This window comes from Amblyomma americanum, chromosome 2 (assembly GCF_052857255.1).
Source record: "Amblyomma americanum isolate KBUSLIRL-KWMA chromosome 2, ASM5285725v1, whole genome shotgun sequence".
Lineage (NCBI taxonomy): Eukaryota > Metazoa > Arthropoda > Arachnida > Ixodida > Ixodidae > Amblyomma > Amblyomma americanum.
In genome coordinates, this window is record NC_135498.1 from 93703597 (window position 1) to 93724190 (window position 20594).

Here is a 20594-nt window from a genome sequence, read left to right on the forward strand (position 1 = left end):
GTAAACGTAATGTAGGTTAAAATAGGAAGCCTGCGGTCCTGTTCTTATATCGGTAACGCATGTTCCATACCTTGAACAATGTTGCCCTTCATTCCCAATCAGGCTTGCCCGCTTCTGTTTTGCAGTGAAGCGCCGGTCAGGTAAGTTGAAAAAGAAACAAAACAAGGTTAATTGCTCCGTGTCAGGCTTCACGTTTCATGCCCCCCCCCCTCCCCTTAATGGCTGTGTCGCAGAATAATAATAATAATAATAATAATAATAATAATAATAATAATAATAATAATAATAATAATAATAATAATAATAATAATAATAATAATAATAATAATAATAATAATAATAATAATAATAATTGGTCTTGGGGGAAAGGAAATGGCGCAGTATCTGTCTCATATATCGGCGGACACCTGAACCGCGCTGTAAGGAAAGGGTAAAGGAGGGAAATGCAAAATGCAAATTGTTCGAATGAAATGCTGTATTGACATTAGGCTAAAAAAATTCAGGGGGCACTTTGTTGACCTAAAGTGCGGGGAGGCGAACGCCTTTAGCGCGGTGTTGCTGCTTGTGTCACTGATTTGTTGTTAAGATGTTAATTGTGTTATAAATACACAACTATTTGTGAATTTTAAATGATGGAGACACTGGAGGGCATCTGGGAGGCATCCATCTGATTCGACGCCTGTCTGCAAACACTCTCCAGCGTCCAAGACAAGGAGAACTTCATATACGTCGGCAGGAAGTAACATAGTCGTTCGCACGTTTAACTGCGGAACGGAGGGATAGTGGTTCGAATCCCATCGTGCACAAAGATTTTTTTTTCTTATCGAGTTGAAGAGTGTCACGGACGGACTGACGGGCACCGTGAGAACGAGGCATTAAAGGCTTTCGCCTCAAAAGACACAACGCGTCGGTCAAGTGTTCACCCAGTTTCCATTTCATTTCAATGACGTTCGTGTAAAATACACTTCTGTTTTTTTTTTCACGAAACAGCCGTTCTCGGTTCTAACAAAAAGACCAGTTCTATCGCGAGATTTTTTCAACATATCACATTTTCAAAAGTGCGGAAGCACAAGCACGTGTCAGCCACGCCACCGTGATACGACCTTGTAAGAAATTGGTTGTCCAATAGATGGCTTTATATAAAAGTTACAATGCTTTGTTGAACGCGTGCATGATCTTTTTCGCGTTTTAGTTTTCCTCCTTCCCGTGTGATCAGAATATATGGATCCAGGTGCATTTTCAATAAAAATTCAGTTAGGAACCAGCGCATGCTGATAGCCTGCGTCCCGTTGTTCTGTGCTGTTCTTTTTTTTTTTTTGCAAGGGCGGTTTCGCTTTTCTCTGAGCGCTTCGATCTGTACCTTCAGCAGAAACAAAGAAAAAAAATGCGCGCAAGGTATTTGAAGACGTACGGCAAATCCATTAGCACCAGCGTACCGTCAACAATAACACATACCTTCCACGCCTGTTTCGGCTGAAAATGTTGTTACAAGCTGAGAAACTTGTTTGCCTTTTGCTGTAGTCCCACCATTGTGTTTTGTTGTTGTTGTTTTATCATTATAAACGCACTATAAACCTAAGTAAACGCCAAAACAAGTCCACTTTTAACTGCAAGCATAGAAGAACGCCGGAAAGGAATAATCAGCGCCCTTGAGCGGGCTTGCAGAAGAGAAGTGCTTTAAGTCGCTGGAAAATGGCTGATTTTTGCGTATTGTTTTAATCAGTGACTTTTTTTTTTGGCGTAAACCATCTCACACAAAGAAAAAAATTTCCCGTAAGCTTTCTTTTCCTCATCACACCCGTGATATAAGGCGAAGCATCTACTTTTGTGCCACATTGGCCATCGGTGCGAACTGCACGAACCTGAGAAAGCCGTTTAGATTACTTCGTTGTTTCATCCGCATCTAAAGTTTGTTCCAAAGAGAAATGATGCTACGGTAAAGTCGTCGCCGCAAAAACCGTTCGAATTACTCGAACACGGTCACCGCTCGTGTCGGGAACATCGAAGGGTTGTGTGTTGGCTGCTCTCTCTCTCTCGTCACGTTCCCCTCGCCGCGGACTGGTCAAGAAGCTGGAGTGCGTCAACAGCGCAAGCGGGATAAGCAATAATCCTAAGCAGGCAGGCTAACAGCTTTAGGGATTTGGGGGGAAAGGCGCAGCGCTCGAAAGGCCAAAGAGCGCAAAGAAGCTAAAGCTTCGAATCACGAGATCGGCCGCCGGGGCGAACGGGCGCGTCGCGTGCCGCCGTCTGGTGCACGCGGCACGAAACTGCCGCTACCCGTCGTCGCCGGGGGAATCGGCAGCGCGGCTGCTCGGAGCGTCATTCCGTGCGGGCATCGCGCTCGGCGTGTGTGTGTGCGTGCGTGCGTGCCGTCGCATCATGTGGGCCTGCTCGGAACTCGACAGCGACTCGCCGTCGCGCTGAGCTCAGCCGCCGCCGTCGAGCCTGTGCGCGACCGACTCCCCTAGGGGGCCCGGACTCGGAGGCGACTGGTCCCCTGGCCCAGTGGGGGGGGCTAGGCCTAGACGTCAAAGATGGCGGACCTCGAAGCCGTGCTGGCCGATGTCAGCTATCTCATGGCCATGGAGAAAAGCAAGTCCACGCCGGCCGCCCGCGCGAGCAAAAAAATTGTGCTTCCGGATCCGAGGTAAGGCTTTTCGCCGCACCGTACGCGGCCCGCCTGCGCCGCGCACCTGACATGAGCGCGCGCTCTCGGCGGAGCCTGTCTCAGTGGAGTGTGTACACCGTGTGATATATCCCTGTGCAACCTGCTCCGGAAAACTGTGTGCTTGGCCGGGTACTAGTCGCTTTCTATTCTTTGCCACCGTCGTTCATGTGCACGCTGACTGAAACCCGTCGGATGCACAGCAGGCCGGCGTTTTCTCATCGTTTTGCAGCGAGCGGACGGCGAGCAACGGGAAGTGTTTATTCCTCGAAAGCGCGCAGCGCAGCAACGACTGATCGCAGTAGCTCTGCTTCGCATTCTCGGCAGCTGCCCCCGCTCGGTCCTCATCTCGGCACGAGTATTGTGCTTGCGCTGTAAACAACGTAATGCATCGTAAGCGCGCCGCATTGTTTTCCTTTCGCCGAACGAAAAAGAAGCGAAACGAGGGAAAAAGCGAAACAAGTAAAAGCAAAAGTGAAAGCCTGGCCGCGGTTTCGTTTCCTTTTTTTTCGCCCCGCACAGTTTCCGCCGTGTGCCGGCGGCGGCGTTGACTTTTAAGCGCTTTTGGGCTCCTTGTTTCCTCTCTTTTACTTGTTTCCCCCCTTGCGCGCTGTGTGGCGAAGCGCGATGGCCATCCTGCCAAGCCAGCGTAGGACGTCGGACGAGGCGCTGCAGCCGGCGCTCGTTGGCGGAACTTAATCCATTTGTCCGACAACGGCCTCTTGAATAGGCGGGGGTCGGGCCCTTTTAGAGGATCCGGAGGACAGCGCGGCTACGACGGGTGTTTCGGAAATCCTGTCGCCCCCTCCCTTCCCGCCTTCCGACGACTTCTCCACGTTGTCTCTTACTGTCGGGGGCTTTCGCAAAGAGCAGCCAGAGAAACGGGAGCGCGATGTTTTTCCTTGCGGCGCTTCCCTCCGCGCTACGAAGGTCCGGGTTGAACGTCGCCGTGTGTCGGGGCTAGTTATGTGGCTGCTGCTGCTGCGGTGATCGCCGTTGTCGTTCTTCGGATTGATGTTTTCTTTCTTCTTTCCATCCTTTCGTTTGTTTTTCTCCGCATCCTTGGCTCCCGCAGTACTCGTTACACGCGTCCGCCCTAAACGTTTCGTGCGTGCCCCCTCTCCTCGTGGTGCGTGAAGGTTGGCCGCGGCGGAAAAGGGCGACGAGCGGCAGCAGCAATGGGCTATGTTTTACGGTGGGCCCACCGCCAACGCACGCACGCGCCCATCGTGGGGTCGGTCAGCACGCGAGGAGCTGCTGCTTCTCCGGGGAGAACAAGAACAGCAAAAGGAAGCGGCTCTGTCGACCGACTTCTCCGAGCCGCTGCTCCGGCTCGTTGACTGGCCGACCTTTCTTTTTTGCCCTTCGTTTCTTCTTTTATTCTGTTTGTTTTTCTTTGGGGGTTCCTTCCTTCCTTCCCGCTCTCTTTCCCGGCAGTAGCGTGCTGCGCGGCCGGCGGCTTTTCCTCTGCTGCTCGTATATATATACGCGCGGTAACAATAACAAACGGGATAATCGACAGGCTCCCCGGCCGGGGTCCTTTTCTTTCCTGCCGCGCTGGCAGTGCGGCTGCTAATGACGGCCCGGCGTTGCCCGGGAGGACACACGGCAGCGACGCGACGCTGGCAACGCCGCTCTCGTCAGGACGTATAATCGGCTAGCTGCCTGCCGTTGCTACTGCACACGTGGGGAAGGGGGTGGAGGATCATCGACGAGTCGGCAGCGAAAGCGCCGTGTCGTGTCCCTCGTGAGTTTGCGTGCCCGGGCTGCGTGAAAAAGCGCGCGAGCTGTGCCGTGGGGACGTCGTGTTCGATCGCGCAAACAGCTAAGCAGCTAGCGGCAAGAAAGAAAATGGAGAGGCCGCGGCTGACTGGCAGTGCGAGAAAGCTGGCTCCTCTCGCGAACGTTGTGCGCGTGTATCGAGCGCGGACGGACCTTCGACTAGAGCGTGTGTGATTGATGGTGCGTTTTTGGAGTGAAACCCGCGCGCTGTACAGTGTGTGTGTTTCGCGTACCGTAGCACGCATGCAGTAAGTTGTTGGAAGAAGAAATCGTTCGCGGTGGTCGCCTGGATGGGCTGGCCGAGTCGTGGGGATTGCGCGCTTCTTGACAGCGTTTGATCAAATGCGTGTAGGCGCGCACAGTACAACGGCGCCCCTCTTCAAGCTTGGGCGCAATATGGAGAAGGACGCCTCGAAGAAACGACAGCGAGTTCACTGCGCGGCGCACAAATAGTGCTTCTGCTATTGTTTCCTGCAATCAAGGACTTGCCTATCATTATTGCAGTTTTTTTTTCATTGTGACAGCTGAGCAATTTTTTCCACCTCGGCAAAAACAAATTAAAAGATACGCGTGGGTTGTGCGGGCCGCGCGGGCGTCACCGAGTGCGACGCGCAGGGAGCAGGCGCGCTATCTCGATTGCCGTGCGTTTATTGATAGGGGATAAAACGGCAGCACAGACTGATTATCGCGGCCTTTGGCGAGTGGGCAGTACTGTCCGCGAGGAATCCCTGCAACCGCGTGCTTTGTGACGCGCGGCGCCGGAGCTGTTCCGCGATGGACGAACTTTGTGCGTGCAGGAATGCCTGACTGCTTCAACTTGGACCAAGAACGCGTTTTTTCTTTTTTTTTCTTTGAAGCGACGCCTCGGCGTGGTCTGCCACGCGCGGATGTGCCTCATCAACCTGTCAGTCGCGCTTGGGATGAGGTGGGATTATCCGCCTACGCGGCCTAGCCTACCTGCCCCCCCTTTCGCTCTCTCCCAAGCACACCATGTTTGCTGCTCATGGCTCGTTGGGCACACCGCTGAAGGGCGTCGCTTTGTTCTCACCTCACCGTGGTTGCAGTGCGGGCGTATTTATATCCTCTCGTTGTACCGTGCCTGTCGGTGCGTCTATGCAGGGACCTGCGTTGGTTCTTATGTAAATGCGAGGCGCTTGAATTAACGTTGTGCCTTGTTGATGTGCTTTGATGTTGGCTCGTTCGGCAGCTAATGAGTGCGAAATTTGGCCGTGAATCGCATTCTGAGCAGCACGCTGTTGCGCAATATGTGCAATGCACGGTGCATTATTACGCATCGATTTTTGCGGTTATTCCACCATATGGTTGTAGGCATAGCCATGCAGTCAGGCCGTGTTTGCCCAATGAGTTAAACAGTATAGGTGACATCTGAATGGCTGTTCGCAATATCGAACAGACGAAGTTGGGTCATGGATGCTTATATGGTGTTCTAAATGCTTCAGTAGTTCTGCATTCCGAATGATGTCATGATGATGTGTAGATGATCTTTCTCAACTGCAGATGTGACGCCATACATAGTACATTCGTTGCTGCATCATTTGTTTTTAACCTTGCTTTGCTTGCCACCGGAGATGCTATCGTTCCCTGCTTACTATGTACGGACTGTGCTTCACATTACTTCACTTTTTCTAGGGGAGTTATTGTTGTCAACTTTGCGTGCTTACAAGACTTTTTTTTGCACTGACTTGCAATCAAGATTTCAGCTGCAGTCCATGTCACCTGCAGTCAGTGGCAGGTTTAGTCAATTTGCTCCTAAAAGTTCTATCTGCAAGGCTCCGATTTACTCTTCTGATTTCTTTGCACCAGAACCCGTTTTGCTTTCTACCATGAATTTGTGTTGCGAATCAGGCGCAATGTCCTTTTTTTTTTGCAGTAGTATATAGTATGTTTGTGAACTTTGTGACAGTGCTTTAAAGGCGGCGTCCAAGATTCGGTGCAGCTGCGGATTTTGGTATTGTCATTTCACTTTGTACAAGCTATAAAGAGGCATCGTTAATAATAATTTTCAGCTGTTGCATTGATTGCGAGTTCCCTTAAGTTCTTCCAAGTCGCAGCAGACATAGCAATGCTTTCACGCTTTCAGGACAGTGCCACATTTATTGAAGCATTACGCTGATCACTACAAAACCATTAGGCCCCTGGGTAGATCAAGTCGCGCAGCAGGTATCCGTAACGCACCTTACTGCACATCTGTCGCGACCCGGAGCTCCTCGCTGCCATATACCGCGGCTCATCACCGTCGTCTCATTGTGTTTCCTCCCTTTGACTCTTGTCTCCGCGTATAATGTGCTCGTGCAGCTGAATGGGGAACGCAGCAACCTGTGCCTAGTGTGAAGCGGCGTAGTTCAGGCGCCTTGGGGTGTGTACACAACGCAATCGATCAAGCTGCTCCCTCGCCCGGTCACAAGAAGCCGGGGCGGCGCGACAACGACCTTTGCAATCGCGACCTCCCGCCGCGCGCAGATTCCCGGCGTACCCTTATACTATAGCTGGCGTGCGTGCGTTAACTTTCGGTCGTTCAGATTAATCGGCGCCGTGTATGTTCGACGCAGTCGGTGCCTTTAAGTGCACGCTGACGCGGAGGCATTGTGCGACGTTCTGAATCGCTTCCGTGTCACGAGGCGAGGCCAGCTGAATGCCGCTAGGCGTCGAAGGAAGAAGACATCGCGCAGTCCTTACGTGCGATGCGCCAGCGACTTAATCTTCTTCTTGAATGTCGCCTGGTGTGTGCCCAGAGCTGTCCGTTGACCTTCTGTGCTCTGTCGCGTCTGCGGCCTCCATTTTGGCGAATTGCGTTGCTTGCTTGACGAGAGCTATCCGCCGACTTGCCGCAGTGCGTGGTTGATTGGATCGTTAGAAGAAGAAGAAAAAAAGACAACAAATAAAGCGAGCAAACGTGTTGCTTTACCCACGTTACCTTGGCCGAGGTGATGTGCACCCGCCTTGGTAAAGTTCATGGGACAAGAGGTTTAGTCCCTTTGCACCCAGGGAATACACTTCGCGCTAGCATTATTGGTGCACAACGTAAATCGTGCAGTCTTGGAATTAGGCTGCACATACCTGTTTCAGGTTTCGGGCGAACGCTGGGATGCAGGTAGCGTTTTTTTTTCTTTCGAGATTTTGGCTTGCAGGGATAGGGGATTTGCTAATCGGGAACCTGAGGCCAGAGCCCCGGCTGCCGAGCAGCGCGATATAAGGTTAGGCGCCGGCAGCCAAATGAGAGGTGGTGTAGCAGCCCGAGCTAGAGCCGTCACTCCCGAGCCAGCAAAGATGGCAGGCTGCCTTCATTACAGCAATATGTGACGCGAGGGCTGTTCAGGTTTTTTTTTTCTCTACGACTCGGTGTTTATAGAGGGAGCGCACATCACGCCGAGAAGCGGCTTCTCGGCTGCTCTGCAGCACAGGCGTTCGATGCGCAGTCCGCAAAGAACAAAACACACATCCAATACAAGTGACTAAGCGCTATCGGGTAGCACTATATCCCCACGCATCCGCCTCTTCTCTGCCGATTGCTCCGCCATTGGAAAGGTTGCGCCCCGTGTTTCTTCTCGTTCTGCCCGTGGACGTAGCGCACTCATTGTTTATTCGTGCGTGGCCGTCATAAGCGCCCCCCCCCCCCCCCCCCCCATCCCTCCTCTCCCGGTGACTGAGCGGCGTTCGATCCGCGTGTTGCGCGCGCATCGTTGCACCGCTGATCGGATGACGCCTTGCGTCTTCCCGAGCCGATTCCCTATAGTCGGACTGGGGAGCTTTCCGCAGCTTTGCACTGACCGATAGTCAAGTCGGGTATAAGTCAAGGAAAAAGGGGCTCTTTCCCATCAAAGGACCCCCTTCCAGCCAATGTCGTCGGCCGATTCTCACGACCCTGCAAGTGTGACAATGCAGGGAGTTGCAGGTTAAAGTGGGCAGTTCTCCCACCTGCGTTGTCAGGCCACTCCCTGAATCGTCACGCAATTCACGCTAGCAGGTTCGTGTGAATGAGCCGACGCCATTGACTGGAAGGGGCGACTTTGACGGCGAAAAGCCGCTTAGCTCTTGGCTCGTATCAGACTACAGTGCGCAGCGTCGTGTGTTGAATAAAGCGCTGCCTGGGAGTCGTTACGAAATGCGCTCGCGGGGTGGCTGCTGTGTGCAGTTGGCGCCTGCAGCACGGCATGGAAAGGGTAGGTATACTTCAGCTCCTACATCCCCGCGGGAGCATTTATACAGGAACGCTGCGACGACGGCCAGGGGGTACTTTGGAGCGAGAGGCTTGAAGCTGGTGTTGGTACGCAGGCTGTGGACTCGGCTTTGAATGCTTGGTAGCACCGAGCCAGGCTCACCGGAGCGACGGCCGATGACTGGCGCCCGTGCAGTTAAGGGAGTGAGCTTTAATGCAGGAGTGCACGTGAGGGAAACATTCGCCGACTTGGGCGATCATCGCACCGGCGGTTTTCTGCATCTAGTACTGAGATACCGTGGAGATGGAGATGTAGAGTGCAGCGTTATCTGGGTCCGCTTGCTACAAAACGGGGAAGTCTGCAGCCCACATAAGATACGCGAACCTCTCTGGGCAGTGCCAGAGGTGACCATTTGACCTAAAAAAATCTCGACCTCAGCTCAACCTCAAGAAAAATTTTGCCGACCTCACTCAACCTCATCAGTTGAGGTTGCGGTCTCCTTAGACGCCCTCACCTCACTTTTACTGAGGCCACTGGGGACCTCACCCTACCTCACCTCAACCTCAGGTTGAGGTTGAGGTCGGCTGCTCCACCTCAAAAAACAAAATAAAAAGCGATTAAAAAGTTTTTCAATAAAAAACTATTCTGAGAATCCTGTGGGACAGGAAAGCCAAAATGATGCTGGTGCCATTGTGATGACTAGTTATTACAATAGCGGCACGGCATTAAGCGCTCTGTGATTATTTAATAGAAGGTATGTACAGACACAGTTGATGTGCGTGCAATACGAGAAGCTTATAATCTGGGATAAACCCTCAGAGAGTTTAAAGCCTGCGGACAGGGGTGTCCCTTGCGCGGGTGCCACCAGCAGAAGTAGGCATTTGACCTCAGAAATCTGAACCTCACCTCAACCTCAAAAAGAATTTGTCGACCTCACTCAACCTCAGCCTCATCAGTTGAGGAAGAGGTCTCCTTAGACGCCATCACCTCACTTTTCATGAGGCCACTGCTGACGTCACTCAACCTCACCTCAGCCTCAAATTGTCAGGTTGAGGTCGGCTGCTCGACCTTTAAAAAATAAACGAAAAACAAAACAAAAAGCGATTTCTAAATTTTTCAGTTAAAAACAATTTTGAGAATCCTCTGAGACACGAAAATCAAAATGATGATATTATTTAATAAGGTGTCTACGTACACTATTGATGTGCACGCAATAGGAGAAGCTTATTATCTGGGATGAACCCTCAGAGATTATATGGCCTCCGGGCAGGGGTGTCCCATACGCGGTTACCACCAGTACGTCGGTGAGTACTTTATATGTGTAAATATTTGGCAACCTGCTTCGTGTATACCTCTTCGTATTGGAAGCCTCTCGCTCATTCACGCACGAACCGGCAATTGACAAACACAGCCCTTCTACACCATCTACCATAAATTGGGAGGAGGGGGGAGGTATCCACGATACTCTTTTCAGGCTTGAGAATAGTTACCGAATATAAAGAGACTGGTCCTAGATCTACTTTCCAATGCGACGGTTATGCAGACGCATATCAGTATATTTCGATTTTCTAGCTCTCTCCGGCATAGCGAGAATGCTCTTTTCAATCCTCTGTATGTTGCCTTCGAAAACACTTAAGCTGCGACTGTAGTGCACCAACAGAGGCACTTTGTATTTGTCTGTGTGGAAGACAACGGCTTCTTTTATTAATACGAAAGCATTAGATGGGTCACTTTCAAGCTCATATGCGCAACAAAGTGTCCGCAAGAAACGGCACCATGCGTCGTCACGAGCCGACGAGTCACGTGACGAAGAGGATGACGTCGCATAATTAATACTAATTAATATAAGTAGGCAGCGCGAATACTGATTAATTCGTAATTATTGATGACATCGTATGAGTGTGGCGTCATACCAGATCACGTGACAGCGATGTAAAGTGCCATCAAACCTAGTCACGTGACGGCGCTGTAATATGGCATCACACCTACTCACGTGACAACGATGTAATTTCTCGTCAGACCAGGCCCCTATCCACCCCCATTTCAAGATCCATATGGATCCCACATTACTACACATGCGCGCATGACGCATTACAATGAGTGCCCGCAACCCGGTCCACATTAATGACATTCGAATTGTCCAGCAGGTGAACGCGCCAGTTCTCATGTTTGACATACTGCAAAGATCGTGCAACGACACATGCGTTGACCCTCGAGGTGATGGCGATGATGATGACGATGATAACAGTGTATCGTTATGAGCCCGGGGAAGTCTGATATGTTGCTACCAAATTATAAGTTTCAAGAATATTGAATAAATATTGCACATTACCCAGCGACCGAAGAAAATTATTGTATGGGAAAATAGTAATACCTGCAGCTAATAATTAAGGATGATGATGTTGGTGTTCCTGGGAGGTCAAGACCCTCCCCCGTTTCCGCCACTTCCCTCCAGGTGGCGATGGTAATGGTTTCGAAATCCTGGGAATTCTCCGATGACTCGGTGAACACGCGGTATTTTGAAAGAAAGGGCTAGATTACCTCTTCGAACACTGTGCCAACTATTAAAATCACACGGGTCAAAACAACTGGCACAGAGTGAGCAGCGGGAACAGCGCTCTCTGTCAAGAGCACCATGGCTCTCCGCTCAAATTTGCCCGCAGCGACATCTTTTTCCGTGCCTCCCCCCCCCCCCCCCCCCCTCCCACACACACACACACACACACACACACACCGGAAAAAAAAAACAGCCTAAATACTCATTCGCCTGGGTATCATTTCGTCAACCAGTCTGAGACAAGCTGCTTTAAGTCAATCTCTTGTTTTCCTTCAAAACTGAATTGATCAATGGTACGCCAGCATCCTCGACGTTCTTTATCCACGAGCACCGCGCGAGCATTCCGCGAAGCCGTTTAAGGTGAACGATGGGTCTATGCAAAACAGTTAAAGGAAAGATAACGTGTAGTGCCTGGTCGTCTGCAAGGCAGGCCGCCAACCTAACTGATCCCATACGAGAAAAGAAAAAAAAATACAACAATGATTACAAACTTGCAAACAAAAATCGCACACTAAAAACAGAAGCGAACAGCAGTGTGCTCCATTAAACGCCATATTAGAAGGTTTGAAACATCGACTCGGCAGCACAGCGCCAGCATGTAATCAGTTCTATTCACACATTTTCATTAAAAAAACGAATCTCCCACATCATCATGCATTCATTATAGTTTTGCATTTTTTTTACCGCTATAACTAACACCTGAATGCTAATACGTTCGCCGCGTGCTGCGGTATTTCGGCATTACCCGCCGCGGTGGCTGAGTGGCTAGGGCGCTCGACTACTGATCCGGAGTTCCCGGGTTCGAACCCGACCGCGGCGGCTGCGTTTTTATGGAGGAAAAACGCTAAGGCGCCCGTGTACTGTGCAATGTCAGTGCACGTTAAAGATCCCCAGGTGGTCGAAATTATTCCGGAGCCCTCCACTACGGGCACCTCTTTCTTCTTTCACTCCATCCTTTATCCCTTCCCTTACGGCGCGGTTCAGGTGTCCAACGCTATATGAGATAGATACGGCGCCATTTCCTTTCCCCAAAAAACCAACCAATTTCGGCATTATGTGTGAATTTGCGAGAAGGAACAAATGGAACAGGAGACCAAAGAGAGGTTATTCGGAAGGATATAAAAGTGAAATTATATTCGCATCTGGTTGCACAAAGGAACGGGAATGTACAGAATTAGTGTGAGGTTCGAAAGGGGAAGTCACCGTCAAAAGCTTCGACGGTGTTACACTGGCTTTTCTGACTTCGTGCTTTTTTAATCAAATCAGCAGGTGTCCTAGTTAGGAACCACCTGAACCACATTCTCTCGCCTCTGCCGACTATTCCAGTTTCTGTTAAGTCAGCTGGTAATGTACAGCAGGATCCCCTTTATTCGACTGCAAGGCAAGAGCCATGACGTCAGCGCCGGCAACGAGCATGAACACGAAGCAGTCTTGCTTGGGGGGGAGAATGTGACAGCAGCACTCCTTCCGGGGAGACCAGAGGGGTGCGTCTTCCTGTAGACTCGGACTGGACGGACATTGCGGTGCAGCACCGGAAGCTAAGAGGGAACTGTGGCATCCGGTTCCGTCCAAGCCGGGGAAGCGTCACTGCAAGCGTCATTGCATGAACACTGCGGTGATGCGTTGCAACTCCGCTTCGGAAGCGGCACTCGTCGGAGTAAGACGTGGCAACTGCAAAAAGTCTCGACCTCACTGAATGACGACCTCACTAAACCTCAAAATCACGCGTGAGGTTGAGGTCTGATTTGCTGGCCTCACACACAAAATTTCGAGCCGTCGCCGACCTCACCTCTACCTCACCTCACGACGTGAGGATGAGGTCATTTTGAGGTTGAGGTAGACCTCATGAGGTCGAAACCTCATGAGGTTGCCCAGCTCTGACCACTAGTAAGTACGTCGGACGGAACTTTTTTTCTTGAAGTTTGCTTCACTTACTAATTGTGAGCTTATCAGTGTCAGTATTCGGCAACTGCTTCGCGTATACTTGTTACTATTGGTAGCCTCTCGCTCATTCACGCAGGAACGGGCCATTGACAAACACAGACCCTCTACATTATCTACCAGAAATTGGGAGGGGGTTCACGACACTCCTCTTAGACTTGAGAATTGCGAATGTACACAAACTGGTCGCCGATGCGCTATCCAATGTGACGGCTACTTAGACGCATATCAGTATATTTCGATTTCTATAGCTCTATCCGGCGTAGCGAGTGCACTCAGCGCAGATGAAAATTTTGCGACCCAGCAAACGCTCTTTTCAGTTCTCTGTACGCTGCCTTCGAAAACAAGCTGCGACTGTAGTACACCAACAGAGGCACGTTGTATCTATGTCTGTGTAGAAGAGAGTGGCCTCTTTTATTAATGCGAAAGCATTAGATGGCTCAATTTCAAGGTCACATCCGCAAAAAAGTGCCCGAAGAAACGCCACCATGTGGCGTCACGAGCCGACGAGTCACGTGATAAAGATGATGACGTCACATAATGCCAGTTAACATGTACTGACCAACATGCCTAAGCAATGATTATTAGTGTAATTATGTAATGCTAAAACTAATTAGTATTAGTGATTGCATCATATAAGTGTGACGTGATCCCAGGTCACGTGACAGCGATGTAACGTGACGTCAAACGTAGTCACGTGACGACGATGTAATGTGACGTCATACCAGGTCCGCACCCACCCCCATCTCAAGGTCCATATGGATTCCACATTACTACACATGCGCGCATGACGCATTACAAAGAGTGCCCACAGCTCGGTCCACATTAATGACAATCGGATTGCCAGCAGGTAAACGCCGCAGTTCTGATATGTGACATATATACTGCAACGATCATACAACGACACATGCCGTTGACCCTCGAGGTGATGGCGATGATGATGATGATAACAGTATGTTTATGAGCCCGGGGAAATCGATATACCGCAATCAAATGAACCCGCCGCGGTGGCTCAGTGGTTAGGGCGCTCGACTACTGATCCGGAGTTCCCGGGTTCGAACCCGACCGCGGCGGCTGCGTTTTTATGCAGGAAAAACGCTAGTGTGCTGTGCGATGTCAGTGCACGTTAAAGATCCCCAGGTGGTCGAAATTATTCCGGAGCCCTCCACTACGGCACCCCTTTCTTCTTTCACTCCCTCCCTTATCCCTACCCCAACGGCGCGGTTCAGGTGTCCAACGATATATGAGACAGATACTGCGCCATTTCCTTTCCCCAAAAACCAATTAGAATAAAAAAAATCAAATTTGTTTCCAGAATATCAATTAAATATTGTACATTACCCAGCAACCAAATACAATAATTCTGCAGGAAAACAGGAATAACTGCAGCTAATAATTAATGATGTTGATGTTCTTGGGAAATTAAGACCCTCCCCCGTGTCCGCCACTTCACTCCAGGTGGCGATGGTAATGGTTTCGAAATCCTGGGAATTCTCCGATGACTCGGTGATCCCGCCGCACTTTGCAGCTAGGAACGGGTTATATTGCGTCTTCGAGCTCTGTGCCGACTTTTGAAAATTGTAAAATTGTAAGATACTGTTATGGGAATATAACAGTATTGAAGGCAATAGTTTATTATTCTGATATGTAGCAAAATCTTTCTTTTAACGTGTTTCCGTCGATCACATCGAACTGTCAAGACTGCCGTAGAAAATCAATGGGGAACGCTTTTGACGATAGCAAAAGCGTTAATAAAAAAAAATGCGACTGCCGTCAGGCGATCTGCGTATAGTTTCGATTTTTATAGCGAGATCTTACATGATGTGAAAAAAAGAATTGCGTTCAAAAACGGTTTCCCGCACAAAAATGCCTTTGTCCAGAATTGTTGGACACGTGTGCGGTCGAATAGACGGCTACAGTTCGTTAAAAGTGCTGCTTATAACTTCCCGAAGCGACTCACGGGCTGTTAGGACGTCGTAGCGGTTGTCTCCGGTTTAATTTAGACCAGCTGGGCCCGTGTAACGGGCGCTGACGTCACACGCAGCACGGCTTTCGTGTCGCGTTTTCCCCGAGCCAGCTTCGCCAGTTCGCTATACACAAGTGCACCAGATGAGGACATGGTGCTTCCTCAGGGTGCATCGCAACCCTTCCGCTCGAGGTGATTGCTTTCCTAGAGCAAACCGCGCACGTTGCTTCCGCGTGGAGAACCACGCCATGCACACAGCGTTCTCCCTTTCGTTCGCCTTATATCGTTGTGCGGATGCGAGTTTCCGGCCTTTCCCGCGCAGACGTTACAACACTCTCCCCGACCTGATTGTTTGACGTACCTGCGATGGTATATACATTCCCCTTCCCGTTGCCGAACGCTTTGAACGGAAGCGGTTGAGCGTACGTTTCCGTGCAACCATCTGTTAGCCGCATGCTGCCTCCTTGATGTGACGAACGGCGTTTTCATTCCAATATAACTTAATTTGTTGGAATCGGTGTCGTTTCACTGTTAATAATAATAATAATAATTGTTTTTTTTGGGGGGGGAAGGAAATGGCGCAGTATCTGTCTCATATATCGTTGGACACCTGAACCGCGCCGTAAGGGAAGGGATGAAGGAGGGAGTGAAAGATAAAGAGAAATAGGTGCCGTAGTGGAGGGCTCCGGCATAATTTCGATCACCTGGGGATCTTTAACGTGCACTGACATCGCACAGCACACGGGCGCCTTAGCGTTTTTCCCCCATAAAAACGCAGCCGCCGCGGTCGGGTTCGAACCCGGGTGTCACTGTTACCTGGGCGTTACATTTGCGACTTTGATTACACCGTTGGTGTCGTTGTCTGGAACGCTGTACGAATGTGTGTGGGGTATCTGTAAAATCGTCGTTTGTGCAATTCGGAAGTTCGCGTCGTAATAGCGGCGCGACTCTCTTTTTCTGGTAAGTGGCGTCAGCACACGCATTCGCCGATAGCGACCCGCGTGGGTGTATACGCCTGTTGCAACAGCGTGGTGAACACGTGCTTTGTGTCGGTTGCTGCGCCTGCTTTATGATTAAGTGGCATAGTTGCCATGACTGTCGTAATTACATTTCGTAACCGCAGTGACAAGTATACTGGCTTAATCGGCACTTATATGGCGGCGGCCCTCGTGATTGTCACCAGACTTGGGGATTCAATCCGGCGGCCTCTGGCTCAGCAGCCGATCATCATCGTCATTGGCCAGATCAGGTCCACTGCGGCGTAGAAGCGTCTCCATGTTCTTCGGTTTTTCGCGTGATCGAGCGTGTTCGGTGTATCATTTTATTTGCTGGCTCGGTTGCTACGACGCTGATCTTCGAAACATGAAATGCGAGCAAAACCATTCGCCTACTCACGCCGCCTACTCGTCTCAAGCGCGATAATGGGGGGGTGACGTCCTAAAGAAGGAACAGCCTAGCAGACGATGAGCCCAGCTCGGAGCGCTTAGTCGGCGTGCGCTTAGCTTCAAACTGTTTTCAGCCTCGCATACGGCGCTGACGCAGGGAAAAGTGGCCGCTCGCGCTCGCCAGTTAAAGATTTGGGCGCCTGTACGTGTTCGCTCGTACTGGTGAGAGTTCCACATGCCACCATGACGTTCTGCTGGGGAGCTGTTTGATCTTATCGGCTCACTGATTGACGGACTGTGCGGATGACTGAATCCTTTATTGAGCCCGTGTTAGTGTTTCCTCGTGGAACTCTGCTTCGAAACGTGACTGCTATCTGTGGCCGCTTGGCGGCGGAGGTTAGCGTTATGCTCCAGCTGGGAGCGGCGCCATTCGCCGTTAACTTCGCAAACGCTGAAATGTGTTTCTTGCTTCAGGTAATAATTTATCTCACGGACTGTTATCTCGGCGGACTTCTGTTACAGCGTCTGTCCCGAAGATTGTGTTGCCAGACTGTACTGTGATTATCAACCATCTCAAAAGTTTGTAACCTGCACCCCGTTTACCTTAGCGCAGGCGTCGAGACCGTCTGCTAATCGCTTAAAGTTCTGGTCCGATTCCGACGGCCCGATTTGAATACGTGGGCGGCCCTGTGGGAATAAGTTTCGGAACTGCCGCGATCAGATAGTTGGGGGGTTGTGTAAGTATAGTGTGCGGTTTCGGGGCTTATTCGCCAGACAGTGGCGCGCTGTATACCTGCCCTCTTCGTTTCCATCATGCGCTGTCTCCGTTCCTGGAACGCAGAAGCCCGCATAGCCGAAGGCCGTGCTCTCCGGAACGATGCGTCCTGCGTATTGCGAGTTTTAAATGCTCCCTCCCTTTTCGTGCTCGCTTCCCGTTCGTTATTAGATATATATTCACCAAATATTTGCTATTATTCCCGCTTTTGTTCGGTGGATTTCGGAGCGCGCGTGCGCGCTTATACGCAGCTGCAGATTCGCTTTATTTGGCAGGCACCATGGTGATTCCAGGGAACGAGAGAGAGAGAGAGAGATATAGAGGGGGGGTTGGCACATAGCGATGATGTGTGTTGCCCTTGCCACTTAAGCCAAGCGTAGCAACTGCTGTTGGCGTGTTTCACAGGACACTGGTTTCTCCAGGGTGATGCAGTAGATGGTTGAAAAAAAAAAAAATCTTCCGCACGTGGGTATTATGCTATGCACGCTCATCTTCCCGCCGTCCTCATCTTTCCTCTACGGTAAAGCCGATGGTCCGAGGATGGCTGGGCCGACGGATTAGTTGGCGATGAGCAGGGTTGTGTCGCGCGTGTAACACATTCAAGGGCTGCCTGTGAAAACTTGTTCGGCTCAATATTTGATCGTAACGTTCGGCGTTTTTTTTTTTCCTCTCTCGCTCGGTTGAACGTGGGGTTCTTCCTCGTCTGAGCCTTTTTATCCCCCTCTGAGCAGTGCTGCTGCATGAAACCAACGCGGGGGCTTACATGTGTACGAGAGTGGCTTGATTAGAGCGCGCGATCACATCGGCCAGTGATGAGTCGTTGGTTTTTAAAGCGCAGAATGTTACGAATACACCGTGTGTTTCAGCGAAGCCCGTCAGTTTTTAAAGGTGGGATTTCTGAGATACGAAGATGACTTTTGTGGTGTAGTAATTTGCGGTGTGTTGGCGTGCGTCAGAAAAAAAAAATGTGAATCTTGTTAACTTGTACATTAAATTGTAACAGTCAACTTTTTAACCCACGCGTTTGACAAAGAAGGTCACGTGACGCTTGGGCGACGGAGTGGCGTGCGCACAAAGATGTGCCTACGGTGTACTGTGCGGCGTAATTTTACGTAGGAAACCACGCTGAACTCCATTTTTTAATGCAAAAAGTCGGAAGAAATAACACGTGGCTGAAACAGGACCCCCCACGCCCCCAACCGCCGGCTCCGGGAGTGATCCATACATCCGCCTTACGTCACAGCACCGCGTAAGTGGCGCCGTGTCGCGGCGAGTTAATGAACCGCGGGGCGTCCAGAGGGGTCCCCACTGAGAAGCGACCGATGTGGCTGGCATTTAAATAGAGGAGGCGTTGCTGTGGGAGCCCCTGGGTTCGGCAGCTGGCCTGTCGGAACGGGGGAGTTCGGAAACGGGAATGAGCATGTGCCCACACGTAACGCGCCGCCCCGCGTGCCGACCGGTTTGCGTCACGCGTCGCAGCTGCGGCAGTGTGGTATGCAGCGCGGCTCATAAGCGAAGAGGAGCGGATTTGACGCTGTTTTCTGAAATGTGTGGGCGCAGGACTGGCTTCGTGCGTCACCCACTACTCCGACGATCGCCTCACAGTATACTCCAGTCCAAAAATAAGTAGAACGGGACAGACTGCCCCGCTTTGGTGATCAGTGGTTATTAGTCTTATAGTGGGGACCAGCTGTGGCTGCGAGCCATGTGGAGTTAGCCTTTAAAGTGGTTCTGGGAACGCTGCAAGTTCTGAAAAACCTAACAACTCCAGAACTTCTAGCGCTTTCTGCACTATATATTGCGCAGAGACTGTAAGGGCGCTTGCACGGTCTTTCGGTGCCGTTTCCTGAGCCGTGCTTTCGGGCTCCTATATGGCTCCTGCGGGAGGCGACCGGCGGCTGCGCCTTCGCCTTCGCTTGCCCCCCCCCCCCCCCCTTTTATCAGTATTTTTTTTTTACCTGGCTGTTAGCCTCGTACGAGGAAAGTGGCTCTTATCATCGCGGTAAATGAAAAAAGTAAAGATACGGCGGGCAAGGAATCGTACGCACCCGGGGAGAAGAGCTCGCCATATTGAAACTGAATTTTAAAACGTGCTGGGCGAGTAATTGAATAAGGGCTGAATTAGGCTTCCGACCCCGTGTCCTCGAATCGTTCCTCTTTTTTTCTTTTGTTTTCCCTCGGGAGCCTAGAAAGAGCTTTATATGGTATTGTCTCTTTTCGGAACGGATATGGCTTCTCGTGTATACACGCTCCGGTTGATTGTACAAGAATGGGGCCATCAAGGAATGACGCCCAGTAGGGAGAGTTTGCAACATTGAAAGGGAACGTCGTGAGATGGAGGCAGTGATTGAAAGTGAGCCTTGGAACGTGCCCTTGTCTTGTTCCGCGTCGGCGGACCGGTCAGTTGTGGCACACCGTTTACAGTCGCGCGTCATTCACCGTTGCGTCACGGAGGGTTGCGCCGCGTTGGAGTAGAAACACGTGCGCAGTTATTTAACGAAAGCGTCGCGGGGACCAGCCCCTGATACGCGTTCTAATATATATATATATATATATATATATATATTGTAGTGTGGTAATCTTCATCGATATAACCACTGACATGCGTCGCGTGCTGCCGCTCTCAAGGACGAAGAAGTTGTTCGCTGCCTTGCTCTTTCGCCACGCCTGACGCTTCGCTGCGAGTCTCCCCTGAGCGGCTGGAATCATCTGGGTTCACCGAATAAACACACCCCTACAATTGGTGCAGGTGCTGCTGGGTACGTTCCCGTCCACCCTGGAACTAAGAAGCCGCACGTTACCCTCTGCTTCCAGCATGCCGGATGACACTGCCACGACATCGTCGCCCCTCCCAACCACCGTGCTGTGTTCTGGAGCTCTACGGCAGCGTGATCCGTGCTTCTTCAGTGGCACAGCCGACCAGGACGTCGACGATTGGTTGGCGGCATATGAGCGCGTCAGTAGCTACAACAGATGGGACGACGCTATCAAGCTAAGCAATGTAATCTTTTATCTGACTGACGTGGCGAACCTCTGGTTTCGCAACCATGAGGCAGACCTGCCATCTTGGTCTGCATTTAAAAAGAATTTTGCAGAAGTGTTCGGCCGCCCTGCAGTTCGCAAGCTCCGGGCAGAACAACGCTTGCGTGAGCGCACTCAGCAAGTCGATGAGTCGTTCACTAGTTATATAGAGGACATCGTGGACCTATGCAAGCGTGTCGATCCGCTAATGACTGAAGCGGATAAGATCGAGAACATCATGAAAGGCATCTCTGACGACGCGTGCCAAATGCTCTGGGTAAAAAATCCTGCCACGGTGAGTGACGTGATCAAGCTTTGCCAGAG

The 20594-nt window shown here is 50.9% G+C and overlaps 1 protein-coding gene across 1 annotated transcript in view; it reads left to right on the forward strand.

The window, feature by feature from the left end:
* Nucleotides 1-2279: 2279 nt before the first annotated feature.
* The window catches only part of Gprk1 (G protein-coupled receptor kinase 1), a 106736-nt gene continuing 88421 nt past the window's right edge, over nucleotides 2280-20594 (forward strand). The window contains exon 1 of the mRNA XM_077654929.1: nucleotides 2280-2647. Coding sequence (XP_077511055.1) covers nucleotides 2535-2647 — 113 coding nt within the window. The 5' untranslated portion in view covers nucleotides 2280-2534. The remainder of the gene's footprint in view (nucleotides 2648-20594) is intronic.